Source organism: Athene cunicularia (genome assembly GCF_003259725.1).
Source record: "Athene cunicularia isolate RWA chromosome 12 unlocalized genomic scaffold, athCun1 chr12_part1, whole genome shotgun sequence".
NCBI lineage: Eukaryota > Metazoa > Chordata > Aves > Strigiformes > Strigidae > Athene > Athene cunicularia.
The window spans coordinates 5,731,016-5,743,833 of NW_020799116.1; the positions used below are offsets into that span (position 1 = coordinate 5,731,016).

A 12,818-nucleotide genomic window follows, 5' to 3' on the forward strand; every position below is an offset into this window, starting at 1 on the left:
GCCCTGGCCCGGGGGCTCGGCAGCGGCGCGGAGCGGGCAGCGCCTGCCCCAGTTCCTGTAATCCGGGACACGGTGCGAGGAGGTCTGAGCCAGCCCCCGGAGGCCGGCACCTCCTGCCCTCGATTCAGCTCGGGGCGGTGGCGGGGGGGCAGCTCTCGCCTACAGGTGAGGGGACCCCCGCCGCTGTCAGCGGCCGGGGCAGCCCCGCAGCCCGCTCCGGGCACGGGCCGGCGGATCCCGGTCCCCCTGGAGCTGTTTTTGCCGGCGCAGCCGTAGGAACACGGAGCCCCGAGGTGCTGGTCTGTTCCCGCAGGGGAGTGGGCTACAGGTCAGCAGCCGGGGGGGGCGGCCGGGGGGGAATCAGCGCTGCGCCCTGACCAGTGCTTGGATTGAGACCTTGTGGCTTTTTGATTTTAGGAACAGCATTAGAAGAAAGTTTCAAGGAATACGGAAGGAACCGAGAAGCAATGCGACTTTGCCGAGAAGGTGAGTGCAGTTCGTTCTTGAAGAAAAGTGCACGGAGAAGTTTTCCTGCTCGTAAATAGTTACGAGAGGACGTGCATGGGAAAGAGAAAGGAAACCTCAGTCCTGTATCGCTTTGGATTTGGGGCTTGTGGCCTGTCAGTGAGTGGTGTTATTAGCATTATTATGAAATTAATATATAATCTCAAAACTACAAGGTAGGGCATAGGTTACTTGTCTTACTGTGTTTCGAGTTGGACTTTTTTTAAAAGACTATAAATAGTCTAAGGAAGCTGTGTGACCAAAACGGTATCTTCTTTTTCACTAAAATATTTTGATATTTGATAACATAATCTATGTCAATATTTGAGCACTGATCCCTTTCCCTGTCATGTCAATGTGTTATGTTTATTTCTTAGTGTACTGCTAAATGAGAGTGACCTTTCACCTGTGATTAGCAAAAGCCCATTAACGGCCCAGTTAGTTTCAAGAGTAACAATGTTCCTTGAAGTTGTAAGCAGATGGTGAATGAAAGGTATAGATTATTGGTAACTTTGTAACAGGGAGTGGGAAAAAAAAAAAAAAAACACAACTGTGATGAGTCTGATTTTGATGTTCAAGTGTTCTGTTTGTTTGTTTTTCCAGTTTAACGATTGTTTTACAACAGAGAAATGTTCTAAAACTGTCTTAATATTGTTGCCACTAGCTTGGTTCCGTTGGACTTTGAGAAGCATGCCATAGAATGGGCCTCGTTGATTCAAATATTAGATCAGTTTTAGACTCGAGTCATTCATTTGATGTTATTAGAAATGGAAGACTTAGTTTGTAAACTTGGTTTACGATCAGAGAAGGCAGGATTTGCCAGGAACCTCAGGAGATGATCTGATTCAGCACTTGTCTGCTTGTGTGCTACAAACAGCAAATGAAACATAAAGCAAGGTGGCACAGACTAGTAAGATTGAGAGGCAGTGATCCATATTGAGGCTGAATCAAAATGTCTATTTATTGTAGAATGCCTAGTGTTACTAAAATTTGGGGAAAAAAAAAAATCCGTTTCTAGGACCAGTCAGTGATCACTGACCTGTAAGAAAGATGTAATAGACAGCTGTGCTGCAGCATTCAGAATCACGTGTGCCATTTTGCCATCTTCGAAGTGTATGTATAAGTTCTTAGGCATTTGAAAAATCATTCTGTTACTTCATTGCTGAGTTCCAATCTAATAGTTGTGTTGGATATTTAATTTATTTTTCTGAATAGGCAAATCATTCAAGTGCTAAAACAGCACTTATAACAATAAGCATACACATTATCCCGGTAAAGATTTTACTAATAAGGATTTTCAGACATTCTTTCTTATTTCTACCTCTTAAAATGCAAGCATCTAAGGTTTCCAGATTTTAAAGATTAGCTGGCAGGGTGAAGAATAATCTTTTTTTTTTTTTTTTTCCTTCCCCTCTGGAGAGAGATCATGAAACTGTTTTTGCATAGGCTAACCACTGAGACAGCTTCTCTACACTGAGTCCAACCATGTGAATGATTCGTAGGGTTATGAGTTGAAGGAAGTTCATAAAACACCTTGAGAATTAAAAAGTGAAACTTAGTAGCTCTGTCAGGCTTCCAGAAGTCTATTTATTTTGTTTGCTTTATGACATACGAATGAGACACTAACTTGGCATATACCTGTAGCTAGTCTGTAGGGAGCTCGGCCTACTGCAAAATAAAGCAAAAGGAAAAGTAGTATTAATTAAGGTTGTGCTTAAAGAACTGGGGGAGCAGGAATACATGCCAGCATATCTATGTCTTGTGATATCAAATAAACTGTCAAGAATACTGTAATTGATTCCTTTTCCCAGGAAGAATTTTGCATTCAGAATTGAGGAACAAACATGTATTAAATAATTGGACTATCTAAACCATGAATCTTAAGACAAAAAGGTGAACCAGAGCTATAAATTTTGTCAAATCAACTCTAACCTCAAGATTTTTGCCGTGGTACCACATGGTATTTAAAATATGGCTAACAACAGAACTTGTTGTATAAGAAAATTATTTCTCTACAGATTGGGAGTTGACTCGAAGGCCCAACTTCACAAAAGGATTTGAAGGTTATTTAGGCTAATTTAACCTTGCATTGCAACTCTTCCAGTTTGCATAAAAGAATTAAATATTCATGGCCTGGGGAGGGAATGAAGGAGGGAACATGACTTTACAGCCCACTTACTAGAATTGGGTTCAAAATCAATAACTATTTTCTTTATTTAACAATTGTCAGCTTTCAGGTTAGGCTCCCACCGGCCTCTGTACCCCCTGGGTTATGGGTTGTAGTTGTTTCCTTATCCACATGCCGTTTCTCTGTGTCCTCTAGTGGGAATAGCTTCATCGTCAGCCTGCTTGGTGGCGAGAGGTGGACTTCAGGCTTGTGGGCAGTAGTGTCTGGGTCTTCTGAACGAAGAGTGAGCATTGCTGTTGTAACACGGCATTAAAAAGGGGCTTAACATTACCAGCTTCTCCTTTTGTTACACTTTAAAGGAAAAGAATGATGCTTGTTGTTCTTTTAAAGGAATAAAGGTATAACTGTAATTTCAGGACAACATTTGCAAGCGGTGAAGAGAGGCAGGATTTCAAACACACCTTTGTCACGGGCATTTCCTATTTGCTGATCAGGCAGCTCCTCTCAGCATGCTGGTATGTTGTGAAGCCTGATGAGTCCTTAATACCTGTCAGTGATGCTGGCTCCATGTAGGGATCAGGAAACTAAAATTAGTTCATAGTCTCAAACACTTTTTTCTGTAGCTAACCCTCCTTGACATAACTAAGCTCACACTGAAGGAAGAACTAGAAATTGAATTTGGGCTTCCCAGACTCCTAATTTTTGTCTCTCATACTTCCCTGTTTCTTTTTCACTGCTTTCATATGCTTTCTATTCTGCTAATCCATAGTATGCAATCATTCCTGATGGGTTCCTCTCAGACCTTCACCAAAGTGAGAAACTCGCTGGATGCTTTCCTGCATGTTGCTTTTTGAGGCAGTAACAGTCCACGCTGAGCTTTGATGTAGAAGTTAGAGCTGCAGGAATAAGGTACAAGCCCAATGGACTTGGCTCGCTTTTGGTATGGAAAATCCCCAACAGATAGAAATGAGAAAGGGGCATCCATCATCACGGGAAAATTCTACTTCAAAGTAAATTTCAACTTTGTACACTGAAATCTTCTTGTGATGAGCAATACTATCAATGTTAGAAGGAACTGTACTTCAGTTATTTTCATATGTAGTTGACATGACAGGATCTTTTAGCTCATACAGTCACTTAATTACTGACTGCTTGTGAACCAGCCAAAGGTGTGATTCTCCTGCCACACAGCTTTTGCTGTGATGAAGCAAGTATAGCATGTTGCATTATAATCTATAAATGCATTCTAAATCAGCAAGGCAGAAAATCTAGTCCTCTTCATGCATTTTTCCTATATTAAAACAAAACTTTGCTGAAGTGCATCTTTCAAACTTGTTTCTGTGATACTGGGAGCCTGCAGATGCAGCCAGTGTGCTTACATACACTCAGTTCATCCTGGAGATGCAGCGGGTCTCAAAAGGAGGTTGATGTGTATGTAGTATCTGATACTTTTTCACTTAAAGAAAGATTCTTAGTGTCAGACCTCGTAATCAGTGCTTGAAACATTTCGTCAAACAAGATTGTTTTTCAGGAGATTCTAGCTAACCTGTGCTGAATTCAGTTTGCTTTTAAAAAATTTTCTAGCCCATTGTTGTGAAGATGATCTCTAAATAGAACCGTGTTTGTCATCATATAGTTCATTCGTGGTAACTTCAACAGGCTTCAACAGAATCTTTTGCCTCTTGCAGAATTTTACAACAGGTTGGCTCATTTCCCTCTGTGGAAAAGTAGAGAATCTCTGAGTAGAAAGAACGTGGCATGAAGTGTTTATTGGGACTGGGGGCTTAACCTTCTCTCACCCCCCGAGAAACTCAGACTCTCCTCATGGTAAATTTCCAGTTGCTACCAGTTATCTTGTATGCTGTATTAAATAAAACAAAACCTAAAAAAAACCCCAAGGCTGTATTGGAGAGATGGGGAGAAAGAACGTATCTGCTCTTAACAGAGATCATAATTAGTTTCAGTAATACTTGTTAATGCAGCAACCCTTCTGAAGTGGTTAGCGTGAAAGTCTGTTAGGTTCTTACATTGACTTATGAAATAATTTTGAAATATGACCAATAATAAAAATGCAAAGGAAACTAGAGCATCTCAGAATAGAAAATAAAAGCATGGAGAATGGAAAAGAGATTTGGTTAGACAATTGAAAATTGTTTCAGTGTTTGGTGTTAATAGCATATTCAGTGCATGCTGATACTATGGGGTATCTTTACTAGAGCTTAAACATCTCGTTCAGTTACACATACAGCCAGACCCTTTTTTGGTATTTTGTTTTGTGGGTTTTTTTGTGTTACATCCTTTGAGAGGTGAATCCCTTGGTACTGGCTATTTCAGACACTTCACTAGTACGGTCACCGTAGTTTATAGCTAACTGGCAACAAAGTGTAGGAGGAGGAGGACAGATCATTTGTAACTTGGGTCTTGAGCTCGATTTGATCAAGATTGATGAATCTTGGCCAAAAAGAGGTCTTTGCCAGCCTTGCTGGATCCATATGGTCTGTCAGTGATTTGTTCTAACCATTTGTACTTGGTGCTGCTGAGAATCCTGAGGAAGTTTCTGCTGGTTCTCTGTATGTAACTGAGCTGTTTTGGATGAAGCGATCCTCTTGATGGTCATGGAGGGAGATGAAGAGGAGATACTTACGTTATCAGAGGTTGAGGTTAGTTGAGAGATGGTCAGTGATGCATTAGATGGTGCTTGAAGGTGTCACAGGCCAGAACTGATGCTGGCTGAGTGGTGATACAACTTGGTACTGGTCTTACAGTTTTTTACAATGAGTACTGAGAGCTGTGCAGTGAACCCTTGTTCTTCCTGAACCCATGTTGGGCAGGGTTGAGCAGTGAAATCCAGGACCAGGCCAGGAGGCCTCACTAGAAGCATCTTTATCACATAGACCCAAGGTCTAGAATTTTCCCAGCAGCAGGTTCAATAAATAATTAAAGCATTGCTGAAACTTTTGTTCCAATATTAAGTTGTAAATACAAGTAGGAGACAGCATCTTATTTCAAATTTAAATTTGTTTTTATTCAGCCTTGGGAGGTGCTCAGTTGAGTTGATTTTTGTTGTGTTAAATCATGTCAAAGATGCTTAGAGGGCTCTGTAGTCCTTGACTGCCTGCAAATACACTGTGAGAATTTTTAATAGATTGAAATAAATATTTTAAGGTAGCAGTACAGAGTGCCATGCTTCTTTTTTGACATTCTGCATAGCTTTTCACAGCCTGTAATCAGATAAATCTCCTCTTCATTTCATTGCATTTTAATTGACTATTTACACAAAGTGTTTTAAGGATTTGTGGACTGGTTATTGTAAAACAATTACAAGGAGACTTTTAAAGCGCATTGAACCATTTAAGAAAATTGTAGAGATTTTATGAGATAGCTTGAAAAACATGCAGTTTGAAAGGATGCTACTTCTGTGATTATGTGCAGTGACTGGCCCTCATTTCTTGTTTTTTTTTCCCTTAAATCCAAGTTCTGTTTACAATATTTAATTATTTCTGGCGAGATGAGTCACATGTTATAAATAGAATATTGTGATGTTAGACTGCAAGTTAGAACTGTGTCATCTTTTATGCTTTAAAGATACTTCGCAGGTTTTAGATACCACCATAGTATTAGCGTGATATTGCAAGGCCTTAGGGACTTTCGCTGGAACTACAGCCACGAAAATGCCTCAATCTATCTGTAATATGTGAGGAAGCAAGATATTTTATTTTTTTTATAAGAACCTTTGAATTAGTTGTCTATACACAGACATAACAATCAGGAATTCACTGTTATCTAATGCTTCTTAAGTGGAGTGTATGATTAGCTAGGTTATCCCTCTGCCGAAGAGGTGATGTCTTGATAATACTTGATTAGATATTGCTTTTTGTATAGTTTCAGCTCTATATTTAAGAACAAATCTTCAGTAAGAGAAGAACAGTGAAGTAAATGTTATGCAGAAACATGGCTTTCACATGAGTTGATAACACTATCATCTAAGTAGAGCGGGAAAGACAAAAAGGCTTAGTGAAGGGTACTTTTAAATAAATTGGGTTAAGAGGATGCAGATTACTCTCTCTAAGGTAACTATTTTAAAAGCTATTTCTTCCATTGCAATGGATCTGTAAGAGAAGATGCATATAATTCTTACACTTTTTCTGACTATGCCTAGCCTATGGCTGTAACTGCCAAAGGCTGGCTGGGAGTACCTGTGATCTCTTATCACTTACAAGCCAGAAAAGATTTGAGTTTTCACAAAGCATAATATTTGATTTGTACTTCGGCATTCTAAATAGTCTATAAGATGCTTAAAAATTGTTTCTCTTCCCTTTTAGTGAATAAAATCATTACTGCTGTGGAAGCTGCCTATACGTATGATACTCAACATTATTTTATAGACATTCTTACAGGGTAGGTGACAGCATGGAGATGAATACAGCTTTATACTTACACTTTAAGTTTTCAGCAAGTGTTAAAATTAGGAAAAGGGAATTCAAAATGTAGTGGAGCCGAGGAGCACAACTGTAAAAGGCAAAGAATTTATTGTAGTCGCTGTTCCTGTTGCTAGAAGGCTTTGCACAGTCAGAAGTTCTCCCTGCTTGTGCAGGCTGTGTGCAGCTGTGAGCCAGGACCGGTGGTGCAGTGGCTCTCAGGCTGATTCTCGTGGTAACCCCAGATACTACAGGGTATGACTTCATCAAAGTAAACTGCACATGCAGCTTCTCCCACATCACTTGGAGTTGTGATTGCTAGCTTTGGAAATGGTCACTGTGATGTTGTTTTCTAGGTTATTGGCTCAAGTAGATTTGAAATACTCAAATGCTCAGTTATTTGTGTGCAAACGCTACTTGTCAGACCTTGTGGAATAGGCTGGTTTGTGGTAACCTGTTTTCACATGAGAAAGATTGTTTATTTACAAGCCCACCCCCACCCTGATTTCGATTTATGATAGCTCCAGCATAGCCCATAGACAAACTTCATTGATAATAAAAGATGAAAGTCATAACTGGTTATGCCTCCTTTCTGTTCTAGTGGAATTATAACAGTCAGAAAACTTACGCAGTGTTCTTGATCTTCTTTTCTGTGGCTAAGCAGGACATGCATCTTTCATCAACTGTTTGTAGTGTAAAAGAAAATGCAGTGTTCTCAACTGGCACTGAAAAAAATATATACAAAGCAGCCGAAGGCCTAAATTCCAATAGGGAGCAGCCTTAGGTTGTAAGCCCGTGATGTGCACTTTTGTTCTGAAATCTAGAGTGCTCACCCTTTTATTTGCAAGGAGGTTTCTTGGACAATTTCACACTGATGTAGTTGCCTGAAAGTCCTATAGCAGCTTGCTTGAAATGAAATGTAGAAGCTTTAATGAGTTAAATTTGAAAAGAAAATGATGTGCTGAATACACAGTAAATTGGATGTTTGTTTTCCTTTAACGTCAGATTCTGTTGCATCTTGCCCTTCATAAATTCAGTTTTCTGTCTACAGTTTTTTTCATTGACTGCATAAACGACGTAGTAGATGTTGTCAGTGGGAAAATTGGATTTCTGCTAGTTTATTAAGTGGTATCTGAGGGTGTGAGGTTTTATCGTGAGCCGCTGAAGTCAATGAGGGTTGTGCTTGTGGCTAGAGGGAGGATGCAGGACCAGGTTACAGGGCTGGGTGGGTGGCAGTTTGGATGTGTGAGACAGCAGGTTTCTAGAACCTTGTGATCAGACAGCGGCAAAGTACTTCGTTATGCAAACATTTCAATTGTCAACCTCTAGATATTGTAGCCATTGCTTTGTCAAGGTGTGTATAGCCTAAATGACACCCTCTGGCTATTGTTTCAGGCTAAAATACAGGAGAAAATCTGTATCAGTTTACACCTAGGGTGTGGTTCTACAATCTTTTTTTCCTCCCAGTAGTGCTGGATTAAGCAGCGTACTTAATCTAAATTAAACATACTTAATCTTAAACTAAAGTTGTTTCCAAAACAAGGTGATGGTTGCTGAAAGAAGATACTGAATTTTCCAGCACGTATTTGGTCTGGTAACCCTAGAATCTGTTGGACTGTGCTTGATTGTGTATCTTTTCAGAGTGAATCTGATCCAATTTTTACATGGCTACCGACATGATTGTATAGCATAGTAGAACTTGTATCTTGGTTATCTTTGAGTGTTAGAGATGTTGTATCAGTGAATAACTGCAGTGTAAATCAGGATCAGTTGTAAGTAGTGTATCATGCAAACCAAACTAGTCTATAATATTTAACATATTTGTTAGCTTTTTTTTTTTCATTTTCAGTAAATAGCTATGCCAGAAAGACAGGTAATAGAAATCAGAAGTTTTTTTGACTGAAATTCCCAAGATGGTTCCCAGTAGCTTTGTGAACTGGAGAGAATGCCATTTGAATTGGGGTTACTCTGCTGAGGAGGAGGTTACGGTGTCATTTATTTTTATCTCTTATTGGACGGCTGTTACAAGTGATGCCAAAAGGAGAAAGAGGCATCACCTATACAGTATACGTAAATGTGAGCCATACCAAGTATTATTCTTATCCCCTCAGAACAAATCTGCAGTACTGTGGAATATCCAGAGGCCTCAAACTGCAAAGGTTGGTTAACTGGCTGTATTTTTGATGGACATGTCAAAAGAATAAAAACCAGTTCCCAATAGTCAGTGTGGGTGTTGGATTATTGAGACAGGCATGTAAAATAATTTGGAAAACAGCTTTAAAAATAATGGGTTTTCCCAGGAATTTTCCCACTCTTCCCAGGAAATGCTAAAATTGTCTGTTTCATTCCTGTTCAATTAGAATGACTCTAGAAATGAATTAAAGGAGTTTAACTTGCCTCTGACAATCAGAAGGCTTCACTGGGCTTTGGTTTGTAAGGTATATAATTTTGGTTTTTAGGATGTTTTCTTCAGATAATTTGTTTTTTTAAAATGTAGAATCTGTGTTTGAATGCATCTGTTCTGCTCTGCTAGGAGAGATGGCAGTCATCCTGCTCTCGCTGGTACTAAATGGAAATATTTCAGAGGAAAGGCTTAAATGAATTTCCTGATAGGCAGCATTTACTTCATAAAAGTACTTAAAGATGAATTTCAGAAAGCAATTTTGTTTCTAATTTCTGTGTAAATTGCGTTACCCAAAGCAACTGTCTAGAAATCACGCTTGTTAAGGAGCTTCTGTTCCATGTTGTAGTTTGTAATTTACAGAGGAGAAGTTTTGAGCCAAATTCAATAGATCTGTGTTGCCTACCGAAACTAGTGTGATGTGTGCTTATGTAATAGATTGCAAAGTTTTATCCTAAATGTGGCCAAGTGATTGAAGGAGGACTTCTACTACTAGTGGTGTTATGAGACACTGGGAGAAATATCGATGTCTGAACTATACCTGATACAGTTTGATTATGTTTTATATCTAGGCTGGGCAGAGCCCTCTCTTTATCTGTTGTACCTTTTGTAGAACCTGCTTTAATAGCCAGCTAACTTGGTTTGCTTTGCCTGCCTGTTTCAACACCGCTATTTGCAGGGGGTGTTTGGAGAAGTCCAAAACGCATTGGCCCTTGTATGGAAAATTTCCTTTTGGTTCCTCCTGTGCCCTGAAAGGTAGGGGCATAGACTACTGTGTTATTTGCTGGAATAAAACTTGCAAGTCTCTTCTGTTGTTTTTTGTGGCCTGAATTTAACGATCTGAAGCGTTAGCTTGATAGCCTTGGAGATAAGAATGCTATTTTTATCTGTGGAGTAGGTAGAGCACAGGAGTAAAATCTTCAGTGTGCTGTCAGTGTGTCTTGTCTGAGGCTTGTTTACAACTGCTTGGGATGAAAAAGGGGTTCTCTGTGCAACACTGCAATTCTCTGTCCTCTTGCTGACACCATCGAGTCATGGCTAACCATGATGATGTGAAGGAAGTCTCCTGTCCTGGTAAAGAACCAAAATCACAGTCTGGATAGATGATGTTCTTCATTGTAAAATGGGAAGACATGATGGTAAGGTGCTGCATCAGCAGTTTTATTTATAATTTAATCATGCTAAGAGTTTTCCTGCACTCCCATGAGTAGTGCTGTGAGATCGAGGTCACAGGAAGCGCTGTGTCGTTCGTCATTGCAGTGATTCAGGGCGATGTCACCAACTGACGGGAACATTTAGTGTCCGTACTGTTATGGTGGCCCTGCAATACCTTTTCTTGGACTCCTTTGGCATCTTTCCCCAAAGTGCTCAGCACTGTTGCTGGAAGCAAAAGCTTTTGAGCAATTTCCAAACACAGAGCAGTGCATTGTGGGCCAGCACTGGGAAGACTGGCTCAACAAGTTTGGCAACAGTGGCTTTGGCTTCCTGCCTACCCTGAATAGGCACCAGTAGAGATTGCCGTAGTCTCTGAGCAGGTTTGAGTTGAAGACCTCATCTTAGGCCCTGAAATTCAGGCGCGTGCAACTGCTGTGTCTGGAAAAGGATCCACTTCTGTTGTAAAGCTTGGTTTTGTTATGCTAGATACATTTGCAGTAGTTATGTTTTGTCTGCTTTAGGATGATCCATGTATTGTTTGTTGTCAGTGTACTGGAGGGTGGTAAACTCTACAGATTTGTTATAATTTCATAGGATCCTGTTTACCTTTCAGTTTTCTGTTAACCTATTTAATCTTGCTTACCGTTGTCAGGATCCTGAGTCATCAAGGGACAGTTGACTAGTGATCTGAAATGTTCTTTTCCATGCTTTTTTTTAAAAACACCGGCGCTCTGTGGTCTTTTCTGTGCCTCTTGCTTAATACTGACTCCATATGTCTTCTGTGACATCTCTTCTACAGCCCTTTGCAAACAGGCCTAGTCTTGTAACACCATGCCTCGGGACCACCACTTGAGGTCTGTGGGGTTCGGGGGGGTGCAGGACGCCACTTCCCTGTGTCTCGTTGCACAGTCATGCTGAATCTTCTTATATCTGCGTAAGGGTTACTTTTGCTGCTTGTATGATGAGATTTATTGGGTTTATGTCCTTTTTTGACATGAGATGTCTAAAAATTAAAATGTGTACCCAATTCCATACTTTTTTCCCAAGAGTAGAGCATTTTGCTTCCTAGCTGGCCTACAGAAGGGAGAAAAGCTCTTTTTTCATCTCCCCCTGTGTATTTAGGTCCATTCATACATATCCATATACCTTCTTCCCAAGTGTGACAGGAGTGCTGTTAGCTGCAGAGGGACCAGGGGAGAGAATTAGTGTTAGAAATATCTGTCAGATATGTGAGTTAGACCAAACCAACCAAATCTCTTAAGTAGTCTGAGCAAATTCTTCATCCTTTCGTTTCGTTTTGCTGAAGGTATTGGTACTTGTGATGTACACAGAAGGTCTGGAGTTCTACTTATGTTATAGAGGCCCAGACCGTGAAAGAGCAGAAAAATCACTTTAAAGGATGTCAGCCCTTTCAGTTCTTCTGCATGTATGATATGATCTAAGTGTTCTTTATTTTTAATACATCTAAATTTAAAAATGTTAAAAGTTGCAGTCCTTCCCAACCTGTTTCTATTTAAGAGTGAAATGGATGATATCAGTAGCAGAGAACTAGTGCCAGATATGGAAGAATAATACCTGGTACAGATTTATTCACCCAGTGTTTTCAAGGTCTTTTTTATTCTGTAACAGGTATGGTGGACTTTGTGTAATGTTTAGATTTGGAATTCTGGAAAACTTTGTGAAGATGGGCTCCTAAATTAAGGCAAATCACCCTTAAAAGTGAAGAAATACATCTTGAAATAAGGGCAGTGTATAAGGCTTATTCTAAAAGGGAGATGACATACAAAGGCAAAACCTAAATTCCTTCTTCAGAAGAATTTGAAATTCCATAACAATTAAAAAAAAAAAAAATCACTTCCATGACGAGTTTTTAGGTTGAACTGCATTTGTGTTGTATCACAAACAGCCAGCAGTGAAATTACTGACCTTATATGGTGAACAGGAAGCCTGATTTTATTTTTTTTTTTTTCCAAGGTCTTTTCCAACCTAGATGATTCTGTGATGTAACTGTGTCTCAGAGAACAACTAGCACTGGTTTAAAGCTTAACACTTCTGGATAAGTAGATCCCCTCTTGGAAGGGAAGCTCTGCATGTGCTGGAATATATCAGTTGTGAGAAGTAAAGACATACAGTTCCTCAGCTAGATAATTGAAATAGTCATATTTATTTGTCTATAGGTATGCAATAGCCACGTTTAAAATGCTTTGTGTCA

General features: G+C 39.8%; 1 protein-coding gene across 2 annotated transcripts in view; it reads left to right on the plus strand.

Annotated features, from left to right (window-relative positions):
• The first annotated feature begins 422 nt into the window (after window positions 1–422).
• The window catches only part of ATXN7 (ataxin 7), a 60,595-nt gene continuing 48,199 nt past the window's right edge, over window positions 423–12,818 (plus strand). For both annotated transcript variants that reach the window (XM_026857455.1, XM_026857454.1), the window contains exon 1: window positions 423–486. In XM_026857455.1, the coding sequence (XP_026713256.1) occupies window positions 468–486 (19 nt within the window). In that variant the 5' untranslated portion in view covers window positions 423–467. The remainder of the gene's footprint in view (window positions 487–12,818) is intronic.